This window comes from Trematomus bernacchii, unplaced genomic scaffold (assembly GCF_902827165.1).
Source record: "Trematomus bernacchii unplaced genomic scaffold, fTreBer1.1, whole genome shotgun sequence".
NCBI classification, from domain to species: Eukaryota; Metazoa; Chordata; class Actinopteri; order Perciformes; family Nototheniidae; genus Trematomus; species Trematomus bernacchii.
Window position 1 is genome coordinate 13,064,232 of NW_022987705.1, and position 12,859 is coordinate 13,077,090.

The 12,859-nt window shown below is 38.4% G+C and overlaps 1 protein-coding gene across 1 annotated transcript in view; it reads right to left on the reverse strand.

Annotated features, from left to right (window-relative positions):
• LOC117490370 (polypeptide N-acetylgalactosaminyltransferase 10-like) overlaps positions 1–12,859 on the reverse strand; it is a 71,770-nt gene that overhangs the window by 8,293 nt on the left and 50,618 nt on the right. The window contains exons 5-9 of the mRNA XM_034140088.1: positions 10,532–10,717; positions 9,965–10,148; positions 6,634–6,751; positions 3,362–3,469; positions 504–725 (exon numbers count right to left, since the gene is read on the reverse strand). Coding sequence (XP_033995979.1) covers positions 504–725; positions 3,362–3,469; positions 6,634–6,751; positions 9,965–10,148; positions 10,532–10,717 — 818 coding nt within the window. The remainder of the gene's footprint in view (positions 1–503; positions 726–3,361; positions 3,470–6,633; positions 6,752–9,964; positions 10,149–10,531; positions 10,718–12,859) is intronic.

Consider the following 12,859-nt stretch of genomic DNA (forward strand, 5'->3'; position numbering starts at 1 on the left):
TTACTAATGATGCTAATGGTCTAATGGTTATATTGAAATATCAAAACCAAGATGCTCAGCTTTTGAGATTAAAATGTCGACTTGATTCGTGGCAAATAGTTTTTTTGTCTTAGAATGTGACAACACAAAAATAGAAAAACAAAATATCAAAAATGTGGTTGAATAACTTTTCATTCTATTCAGGAGTACTGTCAACTGAGCTTTTTACCAAATCACATAAAAATGCTTATGATTTTAAGGTAGATATGGACCCATTCATAACTAAAGAGACACTTTTACACCCAAACTTTGAATTGAAAAAAAGAACTTTAAAGAAAAGTGAAAGACACAACCCTGGATATAGTTGCTCTAAAAGCGTACACTCAAAAACTTCTAACAGCACTTCAGATGCTCCGATGTCAAAGATTCCTTATCTTAGAGTCATGGTTTTAAATTTGGCAAACCTATCATTGAGACTAATTCCTCAACCCTTTTTGTGTTTAAGGTATGGGAGCTGACTGTACCTCTCCCCATGCTCCAGCAGGGGGCTCCACTGGTGGGTAGTGTTTGGGCAGATCCCAGGCCACCTTGTTCATGAACCACTTGAAGTTCATGCAGTTGAGGCGGATCCTCAGCTCCTTCTGGGCCGACATGTCTCCTGCTGACAGGTGACGGTACTCAGGCCGGCGCTGGTAGATGTATTCGGCGTACTCGTCCATCCACACCTCGGCCACACGCTTCAGATTCTGAAATGAGAAAAAAACTCTTATGTTAAAGCTAAAGATTCCATATGGATGAACTTAAAAGAATTATGTATTTTGTGTGCAAACATTGGAGCTACCGTGACAATAAACTGGTGCCCGCAAGGAAAGAAGCCAGACTAAAGGGATTTTCAGTTTTCTCATTTTGATCAGGCAGCAATGGATGTAAACCAATATATTTGGCTTATTCTGTTGCAGAGTAAGGAGATAATTCACTGTGGGTTGGTCATTATGAGAAAGGCCACTCACTTTACACAGTCATTACATCCATTGGCTACCTTGGATATTGACGAGTGCAGCTTTAAGTTGTTGTTTACAAGGATTGGGGGTTAAGAGGTGACAATTTGGAGCTCAGAGCTACTCCAACATATCTAATCCACTCCTAAACCCACCACTGATTCAGGTCATAAGAGTCAAGTGATTCCCATTGCACACTATCTTGTAGGAAAACAGCTGCCAGCAATGTGGATACATTATCATACTCTGTTTATAGTATGTACACACAGTATTCAAATCATGTGGCTTGTTAGCAGATTTTTGTGTTTCTGGACTTCATTGAAAAACAGAGTAAGACATCATCTGTATATGCTGCCACCCCTGATGTTTTTATTCATCTGACATGACAAGATGATCAAAGCCGCTCAGGAAAAAGGCATCTTTCAGTACCTGTCATCATGTCTCGGAAGGCGTGGGAGGAGAAAATAATAGTAGCAACTTGTCATGAGTCATGGAAACATTTAAGATACATAGTCCAATTTGTGCTAATGTACAGGACAGGGTGGATACATAAAAGACTAACTATTTCCAGCTATTATTTTTCACGTGGCATGTTAATTAAAACAGGTACAGCCTTTTACCTGAAACTCTCATTAGAAAAAGGATGATTTTGATTTTAAACTGAATCAAAAGCACATGACTTGTTTGGCGGTCTTTAGAGTCGAAATACATGATATGTATGTGAAACCGTCAAAAACATAAATTTTTTTATCTTTATTATTTACACTTTCGAAGCAAAACTTTCCAGGTGAAGTAGAGTTCAATGGCTCTATCTCCTTTAATGTTGAATGGACTTAAGTGAGGAACTGCGGATTCTCTCTCACGCACGCATGCAAACACGCACGAGACATGTGCGTGCACACACACACACAGATTGTCTGTGAAAAAAAGCTGTTTTTCAAGCCATGAAACCATTAAATGGATGACACTTGCCCACAGAATCATCTATGTGTTAATATTGAAATAGAATACAAGGTAATACTGAACACTTTTTGTTTTTTAAACATATATGTCTCTTGCAAAAGTCAATGCAACAGGTAGGTCTTGTGAGATTTCCCCGAAAACAGCTGCCTCCATGATGTCAGTGACTTTGTGTGTAACTGGGATGATGCCAGTCATAAGAACCCACATAATAAAGAATGGTTTGTTAATCAAGTTATATGTTATAATTACTCTATCTAAGTTACAGTCTTATCCATTCTTGACAAGTAGCAACATAACAGCTAAAGAAAATCAGTTAAAATAGAAAGTTAAATACAGAGGAAACAGGGGAAATAACAGCATTCATCCCAGACTCAGGTACAGTAAGTATTTCTGTATTAATTAACCTGCTGCCTGTCTGATATCAGCATTCAATACAGCCTCAGTGAAGGGCCAATGGTCAGACCGACGAGGCAAAGATGGAAGCCAAGAGGTTTAATTACACATTCAGCCAAGCCAAACAGAGCCAGGTGTCAGACTGAGGCTGAGTCATGCATAATGAATACGATTCAGCTACAGGCTAGATGATTATTTATTAAAAATGTCTCACACTGTGTCCAATTGCGGAAGCTCAATATTGGAAAAATGTAAATTGTATATTGAGGACCATAAGATTGATTCGTACCCATAAAGCAACTCAAGACAGTTGGGTCAGAGATTTGGAGGTGACATGATGCTAGTAGTGTCACCTTGTGCTACTAGCCTGTACAAAAGATTAGGAGCAGCTATCGGTCTGGTAAATTCACTCCTTTCAAACTCCAGTCTAACAGATTTTTTCAATGTCTGAGCCTGTAGTCTTCAGCACCATCCTAACCCCAACCCTCACGTGACATCAATTAAGGCAATTCATTTATTCATTCATTTATATTATTTACATATGCAGTTGTGCACCCTGAGAACCACATTTTCTCTGTACAGTTGATGACGTTTTTGTTAAACCTTGCAGGATGTATGGCTTTTGAAATAATGTGTTATCAAAACAGTAAAGTCAGTACCAAAAAAACTGTATTTTTTTTATTCAAAGTCGATATCTGATGCTGAGGATTTTGCAACCTCCCTTATACATTGAAGGTGAATGGAATTAGTGACGCTTTAAGTAGCCAAAACATGCATTTATTAGACTCAAAACATTTCCTTTTTCCTCAGAGTGATCCACATACCTCACTGTTATCAGTAAAGATTAGGAACTAGTTTGACACAAGGGAAGAAAATGAGATTGGCATTCAATTCAATCTCCATACATACAACGTAAAAGCCCATGATATGTTTGCATAGAAACTAAGGCACAAAGGCAACAATCTATACATCCTTGTTTGTCCTTGTGTCCACATCAACATTCTGTAAAACCATCTGCAGAGACTCACCCTGGCCAGGCTGACCCCACCAGGAACTTTGTAGGGGACGTACTTCCTGTAGATGTGTCCTACCCTCGAGCAAGGAATGTCCTCCATCCGGCCACCACACATCCACACCTATAGACACAGAGAGAGAGATATTTAGCCGTGATAAAGACCAGTTCTGTGCTGGTGTTTGTTTCACTAAACAGTGTAGATATCAGATGAGTGGGAGGATGACAGAGAAACATCAAGCAATGTGTACATCAAGTGCAAGGTTGGAAGCTATGGGTCTTGCTTCCTAGGAGAGGATAAAAAGACTAAATAAATATGAGATTAAAAACAGGTTAGATACAAGCTTAAATAACCTCAGGTATTAACCCCATTTTATGGAGAGTGCAGGAGTTGGAACACAATTCAGAACAACCTACGAAAATCACCCCAAAGTGTATGTGTTTGTAAATAGCATAAAGACCAAACAGGGTAAATGAGATCAAAGAGAACCAGTCAATAATGCTCTGCTAAATGACAAAGACCGAAATTGGATTTGTGAGGGTACTTTTGGAGAGCAGAGCAACTTTTTAACTCCACAGGGTATGGGTATTTTAAAAGCCAGATTGTGGGTGCTGTATCATTTATTGTAATCATACAAAACTATCCGATTCATTGCTTATCAAAAGTGTGGCTCAGTGATCTCATTGATTAACAGTAGCTAATTGATCTTTGAAAATGATCCATTTGACCCACTTTTCAAATGATTTTGTAGTGGGGTGTTCTCCAAGAATATTTGATACATAAATGTCAAACTTTTTAAACCGCTATGCAAGGGATTCATGTGACTCTACAATCACAACCATGCTCGTTTAATCATTCTTCCCTTTTAACGATCTTGCCACAATATTCTACTCCTAAATCTGTTGTGATATTTCTCTTCCTTTGTTTTCTCCATACTGCTTTTATTCATAATGATTTCCAATGTATACACATGTTGAAGTTTGGCATTTTTCTCGAGGACACATGTCTGATGAGGGAAGTAGACTGGCCACAGGGGAAGCTCAGTGAGTCAATAATATGGAAAACGCTCCACATCCCCTGACTGATCGACTCTTCTTTTGGACTCTACAATTTCCATTCAGTTTGTTGTTATTCTGCATCGCTCCCCTTCCTGATTCTCCGGAGTTGACATCAGCTGGCTGCTATTTCAGTTCATTACTCCTTGTCAAGTTTGTTGCACCACTCCAGGTTTGACAAACAGAATCGGGGGAAATGGCAGATTAAATGCACCCTCTCTGCATCTGCTGTGGGGAAGGTCTGACCTGCTGTGCCAATCCTTTCCATTGTCTTCATCCCACACTGAAACACTCGAGCTCAATAACAGGGCGCCTCGCGGCAGGAAGGATCTGGAGCTTGAGTTTTGTGCCGGTCAGATTAAATTGAAAGTCTCATCACTCACTTCAAACACACCAACTCTACAATCTGCTAACCTCAAACTATTAAGACTTAAACCACAGCACCATGGACTCAGACTGCTTTTCAAAAACAACTCAGAAAATGCAACAAAATTGGTGCCAGCCAGTATTCTACAGTGCAGATGGCTTTGATGAACCATTTACCCCATACAACATCACCTGCATTTACATAAACATGCTTAATATCATTAATTATATTTGTAGAAACCACAAACTTTGGTATCATTCTTGTAGATAGTAGATAAATCTGCTTTAGGTGTAAACTGGAGAAACCAGATTTCTTTGACCATGCATACTCAGGTACCCTGGGGAGTTTGTGACCAACAGTATCACTCTGGAGTAAGTACCTGTTCTATTTGTATCTTGTGCTCATGAAGATGTAAATATATGCCTGTGTTCATGCAGTAAATGCAACAAACAGATTCTACATGTCATTCCAAATGAAGCTAGTGAAAAAACAAGACCTTCTGAAAACATTATTATAGATTCAGAAACGTTTTTTTCATTTTACAGTTCCATTAAAGGGTCAGAATTGTGTCTTTCTTGACTTGAATGCAATTATCTGCTCACTGCGTTCTTTTTTGACGTACCTTCGGTTTGTTCCGTTTAAAACCGCAAATGTAAAAGCTTCCATGAATGTCATAGCCTACAGTATATGTTGCATCACTACCATTTTAGTATCAATAAGGACAAGTAAATAACAAAAAGATTCAACATTAATATGAAGAAGCAGCAGAAGTTAAAACGTATATGTCCAATAGAATAAAAATACCTAGCAGAGGCCTTTGTGCTTAATTGAGTGAGACGACAAAAGTCGTTCCTCTTTAGAGCAGTGATTGAATTATTATGACGGCCTTTTTATCCGTCCGGAGCCCGCTGACGGACGCAGCGGAGGAGAGGGAGACGAGTTAAACATGCTGGCCAAGTCGCAGGCAGTTGTGGTCACGCAATATAATAATTCATGCTGAAGCACCAGAGAAAAGCATAATCTAATATGGTGTTCTGAGTATGATTCATGTGGAGAGTCTTCTATGCAACAGAGCAGGTTTATCTTAAATGACTAAAACAAGGGTTGAAACCATAATAGGGAATGTCTCATAGGCTTAACTATGTTTTTTCTAAAGCTATTCAGCTAAATAGCTTTGGGTAAACTAATAAAACATTAGGAGAAGCATATGGAACATACTCTTTCCTCCTTTAAAGCAATTTAATGTTAAAAAAACAAGCTCATAATAAGCAATTGAGATAAGTAATTGCCTTGCCCCTGGATTTCTTCTGAATGATCTCTGAAAGAAACTGGGACAAACATCCCATAACTGATGACATTTTGTCCTTCCCAGTCTGTGAGTATCCGTAAATAAGCAGAACAGTAAAGGCAGAGCTTAAAAAACAATTTCAAAGCCTTTTGAGTTATGATGGTTATTTAAAATAATAACTGAATACAATACTAATACATATTTCAGATGGGATTTAATCATCATTGTTCTACATACAAAAACATATCTAGTGCTGCATTTTATATGTATATAAGGATTCATAATAAACATGCGGACAATGTGAATGTCAATAAAGCAATTACACTATACTTTTAAAATCAGCAACTCAAATAGCTACAGTGTATGTATGTGTATTACTATGAAACAAACTCATAGTCAAACACCGACTGATGTCAAACACAAAACATGGAAGAGTTTTCTTTCTTGACAGATTTAAGTTAACACTTAACATTTAAACCAAGGTCCCAATGACGCTATCCATTACAGTATTTCCAACACTTCACTCAGACACTACACTGTAGATCTGTGCGAGGTGGTGACGTGTTTTATGTTTTACCTTGAAGGAGATCTCGTACTGTTCTCCTCCCCAGATCTCCAGACCTGTGTCGTACCCTCCAAGCTCCCAGAACCACTTCCTGTCCACAGCAAAGAGCCCACCTGCCATCACTGGTGACCTGCAAGACAAAGAAGAGACACATTCACACACAATACGCAACAGAAATGGCATCAAAATGTGTCTTAAGCATTGTTTTTCACTGAGAACATTTCTCTACATCCATCTTTTTCTAATCTCTCTACTGTGATGTCATACAGTTTTGCAAACAAATATGAACAGACAAAAAATTACTTTTTAACTGACCTCAACTGTAATTAAAGTGGTGCCTTTTTTTAATAAAATGTCAATATGACATTTGAGGTATCTTAATATATCACATTTCTGTAATCAGAAAGTTAATCCAATGGATCTAATAATATTGTTAAACCCATGTCTTCTCTATGAAAGCCTCAGAGCCCTGCTAATACAGTACATATTAAAAAAAGTATTATTATTATTATTATTACTCTTACTTTTTTCCTTAAATATAAAAGCAAGGTTTTTACATCTGATCTCATGCTGCATGATCAAATTAATTGTTAAAAATAATGTGAAAATGTGTCTAATATTTCATAACTGTTTACAGGCTGTGAGAGTTAGTTTCAGTACGTTCTATCCTGACCATAATTGTGTATTTGCCTGCTGTATGCACATGCATTTGTGAAGTCACCCAGTGATAATTCTGACTGGTATAACAAACTCTGCAGAGAAAAACATGTTGGTGAACTGCTGTTATACTTTCGAAACACATTTTATTTCCCTATCTTTCTAAAAAAGGACAATCATAATCATTGCTCTTGTGTTTTTCACACTACTGGCCTGATTGGGTAACAGTGCAAGTCCAAGCAGTTCATTGCCTAAGACGTGTAACTTGTATGCTCGATAAAGGAAACACAAAGCCGACACACTCTTTTTCTCTACAGCATTGCTGAAGAGAATGCAGTGAACAGACTTTCATCAGGAAACAAAGGTAACCAATGGTGCCAAAGGTTTGTTAGACGGCTCTAAGTGTAGTGATTGCAAGCTGTTACAGGAGTGTGTGAGCTCAGCATGGAGAGCGCAGCACTGTGTTGGCACTGATTTTTGGGGTGTTGGATGGAGGGCGAAAAAACAAACATACTTCACCTCCCTGAGTTGTGTGGAATGAAACACTGTGGCTTCAGGACAGACAACACTAATATCTCACAGCTCAGATGAAGCTTGTGAAGATGAGGATAATTTAAACACAACAGGTTCCAGTTTAATTTACCCGAATAATAGCCAGAGGCATGTTCATGTACCTTGTTTGCCAATAAACACGGTTTACTTTTATCATTAACTCTCAAACCACTGTTTATCATCAACTATTAGATCCGGAGTCTAATACAATTATTTGAGGAAATTTGAATAATTTATTTTCTGCCATAAGGGTTTCATAGTCTGCTGAGCTTTTGCACAGCAGACAACTGAGTGAACATTAATCATTGTTACTCCAGGAGCTGACACTGGCTTTCAAATAAAGTGAAGAGGAAAGGGCTGAGCAAAAAGAGAAATGTCATAAAATAATAAAATAATTGGTGCTTTTACTTAACGCAGCAGGGGGGGCTTTACACATGTATTACAGCCGTGAAGTGTGCACACTTAGTTGCCATGGCTAAGAGTAATAGTATAAAATATTTTGAATTTTTTATATTGATACATTTGATTTGAATGTTTTTGTACAAGAAAAACAGTCATTGTTCATTTCCAAATAAATGTAATATCAATTTTTTTCTTTTCGCACCCAGGTTCTCAGCAAGCCGTAACACAAAATGTATTTCTTCAAAGACAACTAAAGAAAGAGAATAGGTGCAGCTCTGAATTTCAAGGCAATTACCATCTCTATTATTTTGTTGTTACGTTTGTTTTTTAAAAAGGAAGTTACAAAAACACAGCGAAAAATGTGATTTGCACCGAACAACTGCAAAACTATTTATAAGCCAACCAAAATGTGTGCCTTGTCAGATTCAAAGTTTTTAATTATTTTTAAGAGTTATCACTTACCAATTTTATAATATTTGATTTTTTCAGAGTTGTTGTTGGTCTGCTTGTGATTTCCCAACATTAGCCAATGGGAAAATATATTAGTTTCTTCAGCTGGAAAAATTCATCCATCTTCCCTAGTCCCTGTTCTTTTGCAAGTGTCTACTGAATTTAATTTGAATGCTCAAGTTCATATTCTCCACTTCAGTCCATTGACCTTGAGGAGAGAGATGGTGTCAAGGCCTAAGCTTACAAATGAAACAGTGAAGCCAGAAGCAAAAAGAAAGGCAGAGGTGATGGCGCTGACAAAAGAGACAGTTACAGCAGTATGAGAGCACACACACACACACACACACACACACACACACACACACACACACACACACACACACACACACACCACACACACACACACACACACACACACACACACACCACACACACACACACACACACACACACACACACACACACACACACACACACACACACACACACACACACACACACACACACACACACACACACACACACACACACACACACACACACACACACACACACACACACACACACACACACACACACACACACACACACACACACACACACACACACACACACGATTTTGCCTGCCCACCGTGCCTCATTCTCCACTGCGGCAATGTCAATCAGAATGAAAATGGAAATCTTTGCGACTCAAATTGGATTTGCACTGATGAAGGTCATTTCATTGGGCAAGAAGAGCAGACTAATTCACAAAATGAGGATTGATTCTGATTGTTCTGCAGCGCATTTGTTCTTCCTTAGTCTCTTATCTTCCTGCAGCACAGCCACCCTTCCTGATGATACCTACTGTATTTCCCAGGACACCCAAATAGTCTTTAGACATGTGCTGTCTAGATAATCCCCCAAAGCTCACACATTCAAGTGCCTGGCACCACTTGCAGAGTTATTTGACCTTACAAATAGCAGAATATGTATCTGGGTTTATTTATTTATTTAGTTTCCATTACTTTAAAGTTACATGCCATGAAATGCTGCCTGTCAAGGAAGGATAGGAAGCAATCATAGACTATTGGTTCTGTTTGAACTTCAGCACTGCTACCTGGGCAAAGATTAACTACACATGCAAGAAAAAGAAAGAAGAAAACAGACAAAATGGGACGTGAACCAAGGAATTCCCAATAATGCACATTTGCTGATGACTATACATTACAGAGATTTTGGATTTGCATCGATCTGTTTTTGTGACGCTGCCGTCAAATGTATCAAAGATAACTGCACTCACTCAAAGGGCTCACTGGGGTCATTTTTCTGCAGCTCATTAGGGATGGGTATCCGTTTATAGTACATTTCCCAGTCAAACGCCCCTCGCATGGCGTCCCCTGCCTGCGTCTCATAGCCAAAGTTGTCGTGGTCGATCACGTCGATCATCGGACACACGATGGTCTTTCTGTTATCTGCGATTCGATCTGAAGGAAACAAAGGAAGGAATATGGGTTTGAAGAATTTTAATGACAAAAAATGGTTTATGAAGTGCTTCCAAAGGTTTTTTTTGGCTCTAAACGCCTATGGCGAAGAAAAGTCTACTTTTGACTCGTCTTGACAGATTGCAAATGTCTTGGAGCTGTGAACAGTTCAACCAAAGAGCGATGTTCCTTTCTCAGACTCTTTCATTTTATAGTCTTAACAGTCCTTGAGAGGTAAAAGTCTCCAAAGAAAGGAACATAAAGATTTGAGAAAAGTTTCTGTGTTTTGCGAAAACTAAGGTTTTGACTTGGCTGTAGAGTTGAGATTCAGATAAGTGGGTACATTGATATGCAATTCCAATAAGTTGTGTTTTACGGTTCCTCACCCAGCAATGGAGGTAGCCAGTTGACGTTGGCCTCACAGTGAGAGTCCAGGAAGGTGATGACTTCTCCTTTAGCAGCTCCGGCTCCCAGCAGGCGAGTCCTGATCAGCCCCTCCCTCTTCTTGGTCCTCAGGATGCGAACCTTTGGCAACCGCACCATGTACTTTTCTAGTGGTTCCTTGAGGTGCTCTACAGAGATCAAGACAGTGAAAGCAATATTAAGAATGGCTATTGCATCAGTATAATGGTATTGATTTCACAAAATGAGCCCCATATGTTGTGTATTTGTGTATGCACGACAGATAAATTGGGCCGTGGTAACAAAAGGAGCTTCAGCAAGTTGTCTACAAATTGTAAAACGTTTCTCAATAACATCTTACAAAAAAGATCAAAAGAAAACTAAAGCCTTAGCAGTCGCTATCAAACAAGACATCTGTCTATGCCACATGCTCCAGACTGTTTCCCTTTAGGCCTACATACAATTCTCACTATTATTGGGGGAATAAAATACTTTTTGCTTTAGAGACTTATTTTAATATCTTTGACTTCAATCATTAGAACCAATGTTACACTAAAGAGAAAGTATCCAACTGTGAGGAATGAAAATTAAATTGCCACCCCCCTACCAAGTGTAGTCATAAAGCCTTTTGGCAAAAATGTCTGTTTCTCATCATAAATGGCAATAATGCTCATGAATATTTCACCATACAAACTATGAAATGCCTAGGACGGATTCAAGAAAGTGTCTCAGTAATTGTTCATCCAACACATGAGTCAGCTGAGATCAAAACAATTTCAAGTATTTTTCAATCTGCAGCAATACATGACATCTCAGCAGAAAGGAAAATGCAGGTAAAATGTACAGCATCTGCTGGAAGGTTGAAAAATATAGAGTTGCAGAAAAAGTCAAACCAAGAACTGAAAGCATTGATCAATCAAAGGGAGGGCTATTCATACACGTTTTTCTCGAATCTTTCCTCAAAGTTGCCTTGGACAGAAATCAATCCTGCCCTAAATGGAGCTTGTAAATCTTTCTCCTCAAACGTCAAGTCAGATCTGACAGGTCAATACAAAAATTGGAGCGAGACTCAAGACCATGTTTCATTCGCTGTCTGTCTTCTGTCACCGTGTTTCCAAAGCTAAGACGCGGTCAACCATCAAAAAGAAACCCTGTGATGGAGATCCTGAACCATGGCAGAGCTGTTTTTAGAACCCTATACTACTGAAGTTATAACATTTTTTGCGGAGTCAAACATTCCTGTGATAAAACCTTGATTTAAAAAGACAAAATAAAAGATTATGGTTTGGTAAAAGGTCAACAAAACTGAAATTGAATCAATATCTCTATCGATTCATGTGACATATGTCTAAAGGCATCTGAACAATAATAGGCATCCATCATATCCATGTTTTTCAGTCTCAGTTTCACTTCATTTGCATTTAATTCCATCTTTATTGCAGGAAGTCTGATAAAATACCATATGGTGCTAACCAACTGGCAATGGATGGTTCCAGATATCATGTTGTCCAACCTAAGCAGAGACCCAACCGACAACCATAGTGTGATGCTTAGCTCGTCTCCACCAGAGAGACTCCATTGTGTTTCTTACTGGTCTGTCTCCTGCAGCACAAACTGTTTTATTTATAAATAAATCTGTTGTGTACCATAGAGACTCACACTCAATCACACATACAAACTGCTTCACAAACATTTGTTCCTCAGTCACTTTCAGTGCACAGATATTTGTCTTTATAATATACATTTTCTACATCATTACACCAATTACTGTTAAGACAAGGAACTTTTAACTGGTTATGAAACAGTCTCGATGTAATACTGATGCCTTTACATGACCTACATAAGTAATTGACACTATCAGCGACAATATTGGCTATTTCTACACAGTAGTTATTCTTAATTATTGTCATTATTGCAGTGGGGTCCGATTCTGGTGAAAACTGAAAATAATCTGCGGGATATAACATCATTTTTTAGAAATATGTTTATATTACGCAAATTATGGTATCAAAACATTTATTGTCTTGGTAACAGTGTCAAATTGTAGATACTCAGCCCTAAACTAATAAGCAGGATAAATGCAGTGCAGCTTTTACTGTTATCTTGTTCATAGCAGTAACTGAAATAGATAAACATAGTTTATTTCAATGGGGTTAAAAACTTCATTATTACTCTTTATGGTCTGTCAGACATTCTGGAAGTTGTGGCATTTTCCAAACCTTTGCGATACTTTTACAAATGCTGATGTAATGGTCGAGGTGGCCTGGGTCCAACTACCCAATCCAGCTAAATTGTTATTCTTGATCGAAAAG